The 12,843-nt window shown below is 37.9% G+C and overlaps 1 protein-coding gene across 4 annotated transcripts in view; it reads left to right on the forward strand.

The window, feature by feature from the left end:
* The window catches only part of NUDCD1 (NudC domain containing 1), a 55,002-nt gene extending 45,152 nt beyond the window's left edge, over window positions 1-9,850 (forward strand). For all 4 annotated transcript variants that reach the window (XM_074898523.1, XM_074898521.1, XM_074898525.1 and 1 more), the window contains 2 exons: window positions 1,616-1,775; window positions 6,028-9,850. In XM_074898523.1, the coding sequence (XP_074754624.1) occupies window positions 1,616-1,775; window positions 6,028-6,320 (453 nt within the window). In that variant the 3' untranslated portion in view covers window positions 6,321-9,850. The remainder of the gene's footprint in view (window positions 1-1,615; window positions 1,776-6,027) is intronic.
* The last annotated feature ends 2,993 nt before the right edge of the window (window positions 9,851-12,843 follow it).

Raw genomic sequence — 12,843 nt, forward strand, 5'->3', positions numbered from 1 at the left:
TTCCCCAGTTATCGCTGGTTTTCGCTGACTTCATGCTTCTCAGGCAACCATCTAGCCTTTGTCTCCTTCTGGGGCAGGTGTTCCACTCTTACCAATCTTCTATCTCTTCTTGAAGATGGTAGTCACTAGCAAGGCCTGCATCGTTTATACAAAGTATCAGACTTACACAATAGAGCCAGTGGTCCTCCTTAGAAGATCAGTGCAGCAGACAGTTCAATGAATGTTTGAGGCATTAACTCCTTCAGCTCCTCACAATAGAAAACTCAAAATACGTGTTGTTTTATTGTGTATTCTTACTATTCTTTATTCAGGTAGACAAGACAAGCATATCCTGCTATCTTACGTAATTGGTCATTCCTGGTGAATAGAATCAGCTGTCTGAAAGAGAAGGATCTGCGGGTTCTAACTGACAAGCAGCTGACCATGAGCCAGCAGTGTGCCCAGGTGGCCAAGAAAGCCAACGGCATCCTGGCTTGTATCAGAAATAGTGTGACCAGCAGAAGCAGGGAGGTGATAGTCCCCCTGTACTCTGCACTGGTGAGGCCACACCTGGAGTATTGTGTCCAGTTTTGGGCACCTCAATACGAGAAAGATGTCGAGGTGCTGGAGCGAGTGCAGAGGAGGGCAACGAAGCTGGTGAAGGGCCTGGAGAACAGATCCTATGAGGAGCGATTGAAGGAGCTGGGACTCTTCAGTTTGAGGAAGAGAAGGCTGAGGGGAGACCTCATCACTCTCTCCAGCTCCCTGAAAGGACATTGTAGAGAGGTTGGTGCTGGTCTCTTCTCACAGGTGATTAGTGACAGAACAAGAGGGAACGGCTTTAAACTTCAACAGGGGAGGTTCAGACTGGACATTAGGAAAAAATTTTCACAAAAAGAGTGGTCAGAGAGTGGAATAGGCTGCCAGGGAGGTGGTGGAGTCACCATCCCTGGATGTGTTTAAAGGTCATTTAGGTGAGATGTTGGGGGATGTGGTGTAGGGGAGAACTTGGTAGAAGAGGGCTGATGGTTGGACTCGATGATCTCAAAGGTCTTTTCCAACCTGAATGATTCTGTGATTCTATGAATTGGTTATTGAATGGTTTTGGTGATCTAGACATATTTGATGAAGAATGTGATAATCTGAAATTTAGTAACTATTTGATTGTGAGTAAATAAAATTGTTGACGTTTCATAATTTTAATATTCTAACTAATTCTTGTTCCAGTGCTTTACCAACTTTTCCTGCAGAGGGACATTATTTCCTTCTCTGTTGGCACTGCAGAAAACCAGATGTGATTACTTAGAGAGAATCTTTTCCTAACATCAGAAGTTGTAGGTTATGATGCTGTATCAGAGAAAACCATTTCTACACAAAACATTCCCATTTGTTTGTGTAGTAGACATCATGTTTCCCTAACTATTATCCCAAGAAACTTAATAGCATCTACTTGAAATGTATTAGCTACCTGTAGTGTATTGAGCTGTTGATCGGTGGGATGCAGCGTAATGTATTCAAACATTTTGTCAACTAACAAACATGAAGCTGTTGATCATTTCACTTTGGCAATATGTGTGACAGAATCTGCTATTTATGCTTTGAATCAATATTTTGTGTTTCTTTGTTTTGCTTTCAGATTAATCTTGGAAGCAACCAGTATCTTTTCTCAGTTGTTGTGGATCCCAGAGAAATGCCATGCTTCTGTCTGAGGCATGATGTTGATGCTCTTCTCTGGCAGCCCCACTCTGACCAACCAGAGAACATGTGGGAACACATTGCAACTTTTAACGCTTTAGGTAGGAAATAAACTTCTGTGTCACACTCGTCTGTCTAAGACTTTTTTTACCTGAATACTCTTAGTATGACTTCTGGTGATATTTCACTTAATTACATTTCAGTTGAAAGGTACTATAATTTTGTTGATAGCATCATGGTAGCTTAATTTTAGAAATATTAGAACGTAAGAAAAAAAAAAAGTTTATGCCTTGGGAGGAAAACAAGCTATTTCAGACCATATACAGGATGCAAGCACAGTATTACACAGTAAAAAGGAGAGTTCCTTGGATAGGTGAACTTGAGTTAAAGTCTTAAAAGCACAATCACTACCTTAACACTCATACAGAAATCATCAGGGAAACAGCTGCAGTGTATGTATGCTTATGGTATGATGTTTTACTAAGTGACTTTAGATTTTTCCTATCTCGATGTCCCAGGTGACAAGTCTGAAGAATTGGACATGATTGTTCACTATTTCTTCTGTTTTAAGAGCTAGGAGCATCAAATGATGCTTATACATAGTAGGTTGAAAAGAAGCTAAAAGAAATACTTCACATATTGCACATTTAAGCTCTGGAACCTTTGTCACAAAACTTGATGGAAATTTTTTATGGATTTGAAAAACAAAAATAAATTCATTGTGACAGGAAAAATCAGGAAAAGTTAGAAGCCCCTAACTCTTCTGAAATTACAGACAGCCTGAAGAGTAGAAAATGTGATTGTGAGGGATTCTTAGTTATTGCTGTAGTCTTGCAATCAGAACTAAGAATTTGTTTTTACACACTGAAGCAGAATCCTAAAGCTCAGAATCAGAAAGTACTTTGAAAAACATGGATGCAATAATAAGAACTGCTGTATTAAATAGGATGGTCCACATAGCCCAGTATTATACCTTTCAAGTAAGAAACTGATCGATTGGTTTTCATGAAAATTAATCTGGTCCAGAATTTACTTCTGATGTCTGCTATAGTCTTCATGTTTTCTAAGTGTTCTCTAGGTCCATTCCTTCAATAAGGTCATGAATGTGACAATTTATTCCCTCCCTCCCCAAAACACATTTGTTTGACCACACCACTCTCAGCTTGGGTCTAAAATGAAAGGAAAGATATTAGGTGCTCGCATAGGTTATCACCAAAAGTATCCTGAGCTGCATCAAGGGGACTGTGGCCAGCAGGTTGAGGGATCTCCGTCTAATCCATTCTTGTGAGACCTCACCTGCAGTACAGTGTTCAACTCTGGGCCCCCAACATAAGAAGGACATGGACCTGCTTGAGTGGGTCCAGAGGAGGCCACAAAGATGATCAGGGGCTGGAGCACCTCCCCTGTGAGGACAGGCTGAGAGAGTTGGAGTTGTTCAGCCTGGAGAAGAGAAGGCTCTGGGGAGACCTTATAGCGGCCTTACAGTACTTAAAGGAAGCTACAGGAAAGATGGGGAGGAACACTTTAACAGGGAGTGTAGGATAGGATGAGGGGTAATGGTTTTAAACTGAAAGACAGTAGACTTAGATTAGAAATAGGGAAGAAATTCTTTCCTGTGAGGGTGGTGAGACATGGGAACAGTTGTCCAGAGAATCTGTGGCTGCCCCCTCCCTGGCAGTGTTCAAGGCCAGGTTGGACGGGGCTTTGGGCAACCTGGTCTAGTGGAAGGTGTCCCTGACCATGGCAGGGGGTTGGAACTGGATGATTTTTAAGGTCCCTTCCAACCCAGACCATTCTGTGGTTCTATGATAACACATAATTGGTTTTGTTCTGAGTTTTTGCAATTTATTTAGTTTTGTAATGTGAATGATTTTTTTAATAGCCTGTTATTTTAACTTAATCAAATTAAGCTGTAAACATCTTAACAGATCCTCTAACAAAAGAGATTAATTTCACAATTTGTTCTTTGTTTACTCATTTCAGATTTCATTATGCTATGAAAAAAGTGGATGATAAGGATTAAGATGTTTTTTCAAATTATTATTTGTTTCTATGCTGGCTTTCTAGTACTGTTTAAGTATGTATTTCTATTGTTTTGAAAATAACAAGAAGGAAATTATGATACCTCTGAGCTTTTTGTACCTAAGGTGATAAACCGCAACATTGTTCTTCTTTCTCCTTATTGTACTATTATTTTACAGTACTATATTGAAGTTTATACTTCTGTACTAATCTAGTTCACCTTTTATGTGCCAGAGGTGATCTAAGTAATCAGCTAGTTTATCTACAATCAAAAGTACTTTGGAAGAGCTAGTAGTAACAATTAGTATTTTCTAGCTTAAAAGGCTAGTTTTCCAAAGCCTACAGTATTCATATTATATTGACCAAAGCAATGGTAATAGCCCTATTTCCTTCTTCCTCTGCTTGAACATTTGGAATTAGTTTTTAACAAGCTATACAAAGATGATGATTGAAAAATTAATATTTTTCAATTCAAGTCTTGGACTGAAAGCTAGGGAAGGAGCCAAGGGAAACTGAAGGAACCAAGTTTTTTGTTCTGTATATCCATTCTAACAACTTTCTATTGAAAAAAAGCAATTGGTCTTGAATAGACCTTTGGCTGTTAGGGTCTAATGATTTGCTTCTGGTTGAAGGAGCATTTGTGTGATCTTGCCCATTCTTACCACAGTTTGCTGAAGAAGCCTGTATCTTTCACTGACTGCTCATTTGTCTTGCTATATAAATCCCCTGCTCCTAACAGTGTCATATCTATAGACCACAAAAATAGAGGACAGTGACTTTTTTTAGATTTGTTTTTTAAAAAACTAGCCTATGATTTTCTTTCTGGGAAATCCCATTTAAATACAAGTCCCCTGGTTCAAAAGCTGCTTTTACCTACAAACCTATACTTAAATCCTACTTTTATTGTTAGTGACAGTTTTTTAATATATTAATTAAATTAATGAGGTTACACTTAGAAAGTTTTTCTGTCTGTCCTATTATTTCCCAGCACAGCAATCATGTAAATTGATAGTCTAGCTATTTACGAATTGTATTGTGGTGAAAATTGTCAAGCTGGATTTGAATAGAGATCATGTTTTGAGGACAGTAGCAAGCATTGGTAAATTTAGAAGTTTTAGGGTTAACGTTTAAATAAAACCTTAAACCAACCAAAAGACCCTCAAGGTATGCAAATGGAGTGTTGAAGCTTGATGGTACTGTGGTGGGTTAACCTGGTGGATGGCTTAGCACTCCACAGCTGCTTGCTCTCCTCCAGATCCCTTTCCTAGACCAAGTGGAACAGGAGAGGGAACCGGAAAAGCAAAAGCAAGAAAGCTTATGGGTTGAGCTTGTTGGTCAGTTGGGGTCAGCTGCCCTGGTTGTGTCCTCTCCCAGCTTCTTGTATATCCCCAAACTACTGGGGGAGAGCAGAGTTGGAAGAATAGCAAGTGTGACAATGTGCAAGCACTGCTCAGCAATATCCAGAAAATCATGTGGTTATCAACACTGTTTTAGTCACAAATCAAAACACAGAACCTTATGGTCTGCTGTTCAGAAAACTAACTCCATCCCAGCCAGCCCCAGTACAAGTAGTTTGACCTCTCCCCAAGAGGGAGAGCCAAAAAAAGTAAACTCTAGCGTGCTTGCTGTCTTTTAGGGACTATCACTGACATGCATTGTTCAACGGAAGTGAAACACGTAACTTTTCAGAAGGATGGTAGATCACTTCGCAAAGATTGTGCCTCAAGTTTCTTTATATAAGTGTGAAAGGAAATCAGTCTGAAATAAATCTGTTTATTAATTGAGTTCTGTAACGGCAGAGGAAAAGGAAGCCTTTCCCTTCTGAGGGAATATTAACAAAGATTACAGTGTATTGAAAAGTAACAAATGTTTTTTTCAGTCAGTTCTAAATAGAAGACAAGTTTTAAGTGTTTATTCAAGATTAGATAATCTCAGAAATCTTAAATTATAACCATAATTACAGACTATGAGTTGAGGGGAGAGAAAAGGGTTATTCTATTTAGACTACTAATATTGGGCCAAGATGTATATCTGTGCCTTATGATCGTGCTGAGGAAATGGAAGACCTTTTGAGGTGGAGGGGGGCTAGATGTGGGAACATGTGCATCAAAAACACCAGTTAGGAAGAATGTATGTTGGTATTAAATTGGTTAATACATACCTCCAAAAACTATTGGCTTATTTTGTAACAACATATATTTCCTTCTTTCTTTTTTTTGTTACTAATTGTATATTATTTTTTAAGATAAGCATGATTTTGTCTTGGCCAGTTAAAGTGCTGTTGAAACTAATACATTACTTATCCCTTCTACTGCTTTTCGGGCTACACAGGTTATGTCCAAGCATCAAAGCAAGACAAGAAGTTCATGGCTTGTGCTCCAGATTACTCCTATGCTGCTCTTTGTGAGTGCTTGCGACGAGTTTTCATCTATCGTCAGCCGACTCCTCTGTCCACGGTTCTCTACAACAGGAAGGAAGGAAGACAAGTAGGACAAGTTGCTAAGCAGCTAGTAGCAACCCTGGAAGCCAATGATCCTATCTTAGGCTTTCAAGCTACAAATGAGAGATTATTTGTTCTCACAACAAAAACGTTGTTTTTAATAAAGGTGAACTCTGGAAATTAATTATTTAATATATTCTGCTGTAGTTTGTGTTAACAATTTGTTAACTGGCTGGGTAAATGATCTGAGAAGTTCAGTACAATTTGCTGAAGTTTAAAAAGGAGATATTTTATAGGGGAATCAAAATTTTTCATTAGAATTTGTCTATAACATAGTGAGAAAGTTTTTCAACTTTGCTGTCACTGAAGTAAGCTTTTTCAGAGCTATGGGAAAATCTCTTCTGCACTAACAGCTTTTTCAAAGAAATTGTCAGAGGCTGCTATTGCGTAGGTGAATGTTTTTTCCAAATGACTGTGTTTGCCATACTTCTGAGTTTTGAGAATTCACTTCTGGTTTTAAATGCCACTGTTTACCTATGAAACAAATAGTCAGATAAAGAAAATAAAGCCTTGAGTTACAAGCGTATGATGTGCAAAGTAGTATGTATCAAAGGAAAAAAAAAATCTCAAATTCAGAATACTATTGGCCAAAGAAATTATTTAATAGTTCAATATTAAGCAGTATTGAGTGAAATGTGAATGGCGTGAATGCAGTATTTTGTTTCTTATACAGGTAATTAATTCAAGTGGAATAATTTCCTCGAATATGTAGATTTTAGATTACTGATTTGGGACTCAGTCATGCTTGCAGTGAAATTTGTTCACATTCTAAAGACACTAGATAGCTTTTAGTAGCTTTTTCCTGAAGCAAAGCAAGGGTGAATGTATACCTGGTGGCTGCATATTGAATGGTATTAGTCAAGGTCTGTTATACTCTCGGTTGTGTCATTTTCGTTTGACATTGTACTTCATGTCAAGTGAATAATTAACAATTAGAAAATGGCTATCAGAAAAAGCACCTGTATTGTACCCTGAGATGAGAAACTCAGAAGTGCTGCTTCTGCCTCAGATACCACTGTAAGCACTGTGTTATTAGTTAACCATTCTGTCTGTGATGCCCAAGTCCAAACATGGTATATTTGCAATGTAAGAGTACAGAGGCCATGAGGATGCTTCAGTTTAACAAGCTGGAATGGTTAATTGTACTGAATAGTTGTAACTGAAGATTTTTGTTTCTTATTTTAAATTGACATTGTCAATACAGTTAAACCAAAAAAGGGTCAGTTATGACAGCTCCACCCTAGGTTATTTCTTTTTCATAACTTGCTCACAGCTCCACGGCTAAGAATGCCTAATATATTGTGTACTGGCAGGAAAGCTGCTGTGATCTGTGGTACCAAAGTACTGAGACACACAAATACAACAAGTGGCCTAGCAGTTTGCATCTCTTCCAATATTATTTCAGACCTCTGTAAGAATCTCTTGAGAGAAAAATAAGTGTTCCTTTTTTTATGGACTAGCAGTTTCTTAGTTGCGATTGTTTTGACTCTCCTGTAAGTTCTGCAGACTAATATCGGTAAAATGATTAAGTAATGTAGTGAGAATTTAAGGGGGAAACAAGCAGTTGTGGCTTGCAAAAAAACCCTCCAAATGCAGGAGCTTTTCAAGGAAGCTGATTTTCCTCCTCCTTACAGCAGTTATTATATTGTATATCCAATACTGAAAAGTTTTTCTGTACTCCTACCCGAGTAAGTTAAAACACAATTTGCAAACCTTCCCTTCTTATTCTGTTTTTTTTAAATCTATCTTGAAAATGCTTTTTAGGAAGGCTCAGTGAATGTATTACTGTTTCATGATTGTTTTTCATCTAAATTTTCATTGTTGGGCAATAACCTCAAATAAGTGGTAGAATTCAGGCAGAGGTGATTAGAAAAGATTTTACGTAGTTGATTACTTTGCAACATAAATTAAGTGCTTTGAGATTTATATGAATATTACTTAGTAACCTGAGATTTAATCATTGGGAACACAGAGTTAAGAACACATTGTGAAATTTGGGGAATGGAGTAATGAAGGAGGAGTGAAGGATTCATAGCCAACATGCTTTTGTCATCTCTTGAAGCTGCAGGAAGCTTCAGTGTAGATGACAATTTCAGCTGTTCTTGTCAAATTCTCCTTACTATGAATTAGATATCTGGAAGTATAATTTTGCTGTCTCCTGCAACAGAGAAGGAAAGGTCAATTAAAATGGTTACCTCTTCCGGGGCCATATTACAATATGTAATGACTAAACCTCACATTCTGTCCAAACGTGTGTCTGTTTCAAGGGAGTTCTTGTTTGGCCCTGGGAACAACTGAACACAGGGAAGAGGTTCATTCCTTTTTCCATATTACTAGTCTATTTGCAATCATGGTGTTCTCAGAAAGGATATGTCAGGTAGTCTCTCTTTTATTTTGCTTTCTATGAGAGTTAAGGACATTGTATTATTTAAATGATTTGTTGCCTTAAGGAACCCTGTGTGCTATTGCAGAGTAAGCTACTATAATTAAATGGCTGCAAGCCACAGGGAGGCACTTCTATCAGCATTTCCATTTCTGGGTCCACTTAATTTTAAGGCTTATTTGTTCAGCATATTAATGTAGGCTTATACAAAATACAGAAGGTGGATATTTAAAAGAGGTGGTTTTCTGAGAACCATACTTCAGTTTTTCTTGGATTTTATTTCTTGAAATCATACATTTTAAGAAACAGTACTTCCTGAGAGGTCCTAATCACAATCTGTTTACAGAATTTCTGAGAAAATATTTGGCTATTGCAGACTTGCATTATTTATTGCTAGTATTCTTTTTCAGTGTTTTCCTTGGCTGCATATTTGGAATGTATCTTCTACAAGTTTAAATAAATGGAAGGAATGTTAAATTTATTAATAAAGCGGGTTTTTAATTATTTTAAAGTATTTCTGTTAATTTCAAATGTGCATCCTTCCTATGCTACTGAAATAAAATAGAAATAAGAAATTCCTTAAAATAAGACTTGTTATGTTAAGGAGCTATCTATTAGGCCAAAGTTCTGATGGGTGTCTGTGCTGCAAGGTCTCATCTGTTGCCAGGATGTGCACTGTTACACTCCTTGTTCATTTCTGTGAAAACCCCGGCACAGGAGGTACATCCACATTTATGGAGGTAGTTAACTGGGGAGGGTTGATAAGTATTCAGGTATATTCTTGTGTTAAAGTACACATTGCATCCTCTTATCCTGTATCTTTTTTGTGTACAAGACCCAAATGATCTGGATAAACCCTTCTAGATCAAAGGAGAGAGATCTGCACTGTTTTCCTCTCCATCTACCTCAACCCAGGGGTGCTTTTTTACAGGAGGATGAAGGAAAAGAGGAAGGGTTTGGTCTGTACATAAGTCCTGTGTGAAAAAGTAGCTCTTCATTAATGAGAGTAACAAATAAGGTTGAAGCTTATATTTTGTTTGTTTGCTGTTCTTTGTTTCAGTAATGGACATTATTACCACTATAATGTTTGAAATTCCTTGCCTTCTGTCAATTTATATTTTCTGTTCTCATTATGCAGATCAGATGAACTTGAATCCTGCAGTCAATCACACATTAGTGTGTAATAAGAATTTTTAGTTTGTTTTAAAATTTTGTGCTGCCAGTCCTATGTGCCATTTGTAATAGCATTCTGGAGGTCTGGTGAGATTTGTTTCCCCTCCTCCCCATGTAGTGCATTTGCATTTGTGCAATGAATAAAGATCATCAAGGTCAAAAGACAACTTATCTGCAGTCTTTGAGGTGGGAGAACTAAGTATCAGCAAAGCCTTTCGGTCAAGACTGTTGCAGTAATTTCAGACTCAAGGTTTATTACTACTTTGCTTGGAGAAATAATTACCGGAGGTTTTTTTTCTTTAAAAAAGGTTTAAGCTACCTCTGAAAAAATTCCTTTCTTTTAACAAAAATGTTTACCCTGGTGTGGTAGCTGGATAGCCATTAAAATATTATGATATAAACTTGGAAATTACCTATCATAATCTTTACTGATCTGATGCTCTAGGAAAAATATCCTTTATAAACTATTCCAAAATAATTTTGCAGTCTAATTAAATTTGCACTTGCAAGGAATTGTCAAGAACAACACAAGAAACTCAAAAAATAAATAATTTCAGAGTGTTGCTTTTCTCATGCTGTGGTGAGTATGCATTATCCACTACTTTTCTTAATGTATTAGTTGCATTCTGAATGTGCAAAGGGTTGTGTGTGTTTATACATTTATCTTTTCATCTACATCTATATATGCACACACATGTATGTATTCATACTGTCTTAAAGTATTAAGGAAGGTGGGGTGGATTCCAGAAGGGAATCTTTTAACTTTACTGACCACAAAACATAGGTTCTTCATTAACCTCTTCATGAGTCTGTTGTGAAGCCAGCAGTCTGACCTTAAGTGTAAATATTTTGCTGTATGCTAAAACATGGATTTACACTTGGGAATAAGTTCTTGAATGTGAAGAAATCCTGATTATGAATTCAAAAGGCCCCTTGGAAACTGTATTTTTGTTTATCTTTTTTGCTGCTTAAGTTTTCCTGTCCGTGTTGTTGTCCCACATCAAAATGCAAACACCCATAAGTCTGGCATAAATGTGTTGTAAAGTCATGATCTGCTTTCTGTGAAAACATCAGTTATGAATCCTGGAGTTCTTCCTCTGCTGAGAATTAAATATATGATATCTCAGTATTGCATTATTCCCAAATTTAAACAGCTCAGAGGCCAAGTATTGAGCAGATGCCTTAAGTTGGAAGAAATGATGCAGGACTAATAAGCATTTATTTTTATCAAAACAAGTGAGGTTTAGTGGGAAAAGAAATAAGATCCGCTGAATACTAATTCAGTCACTTTATCACTGAAATTGCTGCTGATTGGCCTTTAATGATTTTTCTCTTTGAAGCTGTTCATTCTCCCTGTTCCATGTGTCCTCTCTAATAAATATGGAGTATCTTATGGTAATTTAAGGTTGAACAATTTAGTGGAGTTTTCTGCATAAGTGAATTAGACTTGCACATGGAGTATCCAAAATATGTGCATGAGGTACAAAATAGATACGTCTAGTCATAAAGAGACCAGGAACACTGGCTCTTGATTTGATCAAGAGCTGGTGACCATCTAAACAGAAAAAAAACCCTGATGCTTTGCAGATATTTTTCTGAGTTGCAATGTCAGATTCTAAAAGGAGTGAAAACATGAGAACTGGTGCAGAATAAGCTTGCTTAGGCAAGATAAAGTATACACAGGTTACCTTTTAAAATCTAGAAATATGTGCAATACTCCAGTCAAAGCAGTTGGATCGATCAGAAAGGGAACATGTGTGTGATCAATAATTCCCGTTTCCATTTTATATACATTTGCAAGGGTAAGTTGTCAACTGCCTGGTTGCTGGTGTGATCGACATTACTCCTTTTGTGGTGTTTCTTCCTTATGTAGCTCCAGGTACTCACTGCTGTCTGAAAAATTCACAAGTATAATAGCTAACAAGATATTTAAATAAAGTATTGGCTGCTGTTAGCAGTGTGGTTCTGAACCTCTTTGGTTCCAATGTGACATATGATAAAATCTGCCTTTTCACATGAAACAAAAAAAACCCTAAAACTCAGGCTGCTTTATTGTTGTTTCACTTTTTTTTCTGGGAAGAACATCAATAACCTTTTTCTCTCTGTTCTTAGAAATCTTTGTCTTGCGCTTTAAAAAAACAGATGCAACATCCTCAAAGTTTGAACCTGGTGTGTCTTAATGCCACATCAGTAGATCTGTCACTCAGTCTGTGTTTCAGAGAAAATTTTGTGAGTTATTTGAACTGCTAGGTATTCCATTTGGAGGTGGGGGAAAAGTGGTCAGCTTATTTTTAATAGGTTCAGTGTGTCTGTGTACATGGCTACAGTCTTTGAGGTCCATGAAGTTCAACATACTGGCAGGTCTCAGGTGGCCAAACAAAGGGAGCTATGGGCTAGTTAGCACAACGTTTCACTGTGTGAACACAGAATCATAGAATGGTTTGGGTTGGAAGAGACCTTGAAGATCACCTAGTTCCACCCCCCTGCCATGGGCAGGGACACCTTCCACTAGCCCAGGTTGCTCACAGCCCCGTCCAACCTGGCCTTGAACACTGCCAGGGAGGGGGCAGCCACAGCTGCTCTGGGAAACCTGTGCCAGGGCCTCACCACCCTCATGGTCAAGAATTTCTTCCTTATACCTAATCTGAATCTACCCTCTTTCCGTTTAAAACTGTTACCCCTTGTCCTATCACTACACTGCCTCATAAAGAGTACCTCCCCATCTTTCCTGTAGGCCCCCTTGAAATACTGGAAAGTTTATGTGTATATATATATATATATATATTTATGTAAAGTCCTGACTGACTACACCCCCCATCCCATGCCCCTATACCACTGGAGGAGGAGGAGGTAGAAATATTGGGGAAAAAAACTGAACCCGGGTAGAAGGGAAGGTGCGTGGAGGTGTTTTTAGGAGATGGTAACGCTTCTCACTGTCCCGTTCTGTCTGTTAAATGTTGGTATTAGTATTTTGAATTAAAGTGATGTCTTTTGTCTTCCCCTAACGAGCCTGTCTTTTGCCTGTGACCATTAATGGGTGAGTGAGTGACTTCTCTCTGGCCTTATCTCCATCCTGAGCCTTTGATTTACT

This window comes from Athene noctua, chromosome 2 (genome assembly GCF_965140245.1).
Source record: "Athene noctua chromosome 2, bAthNoc1.hap1.1, whole genome shotgun sequence".
Taxonomy (NCBI): Eukaryota; Metazoa; Chordata; class Aves; order Strigiformes; family Strigidae; genus Athene; species Athene noctua.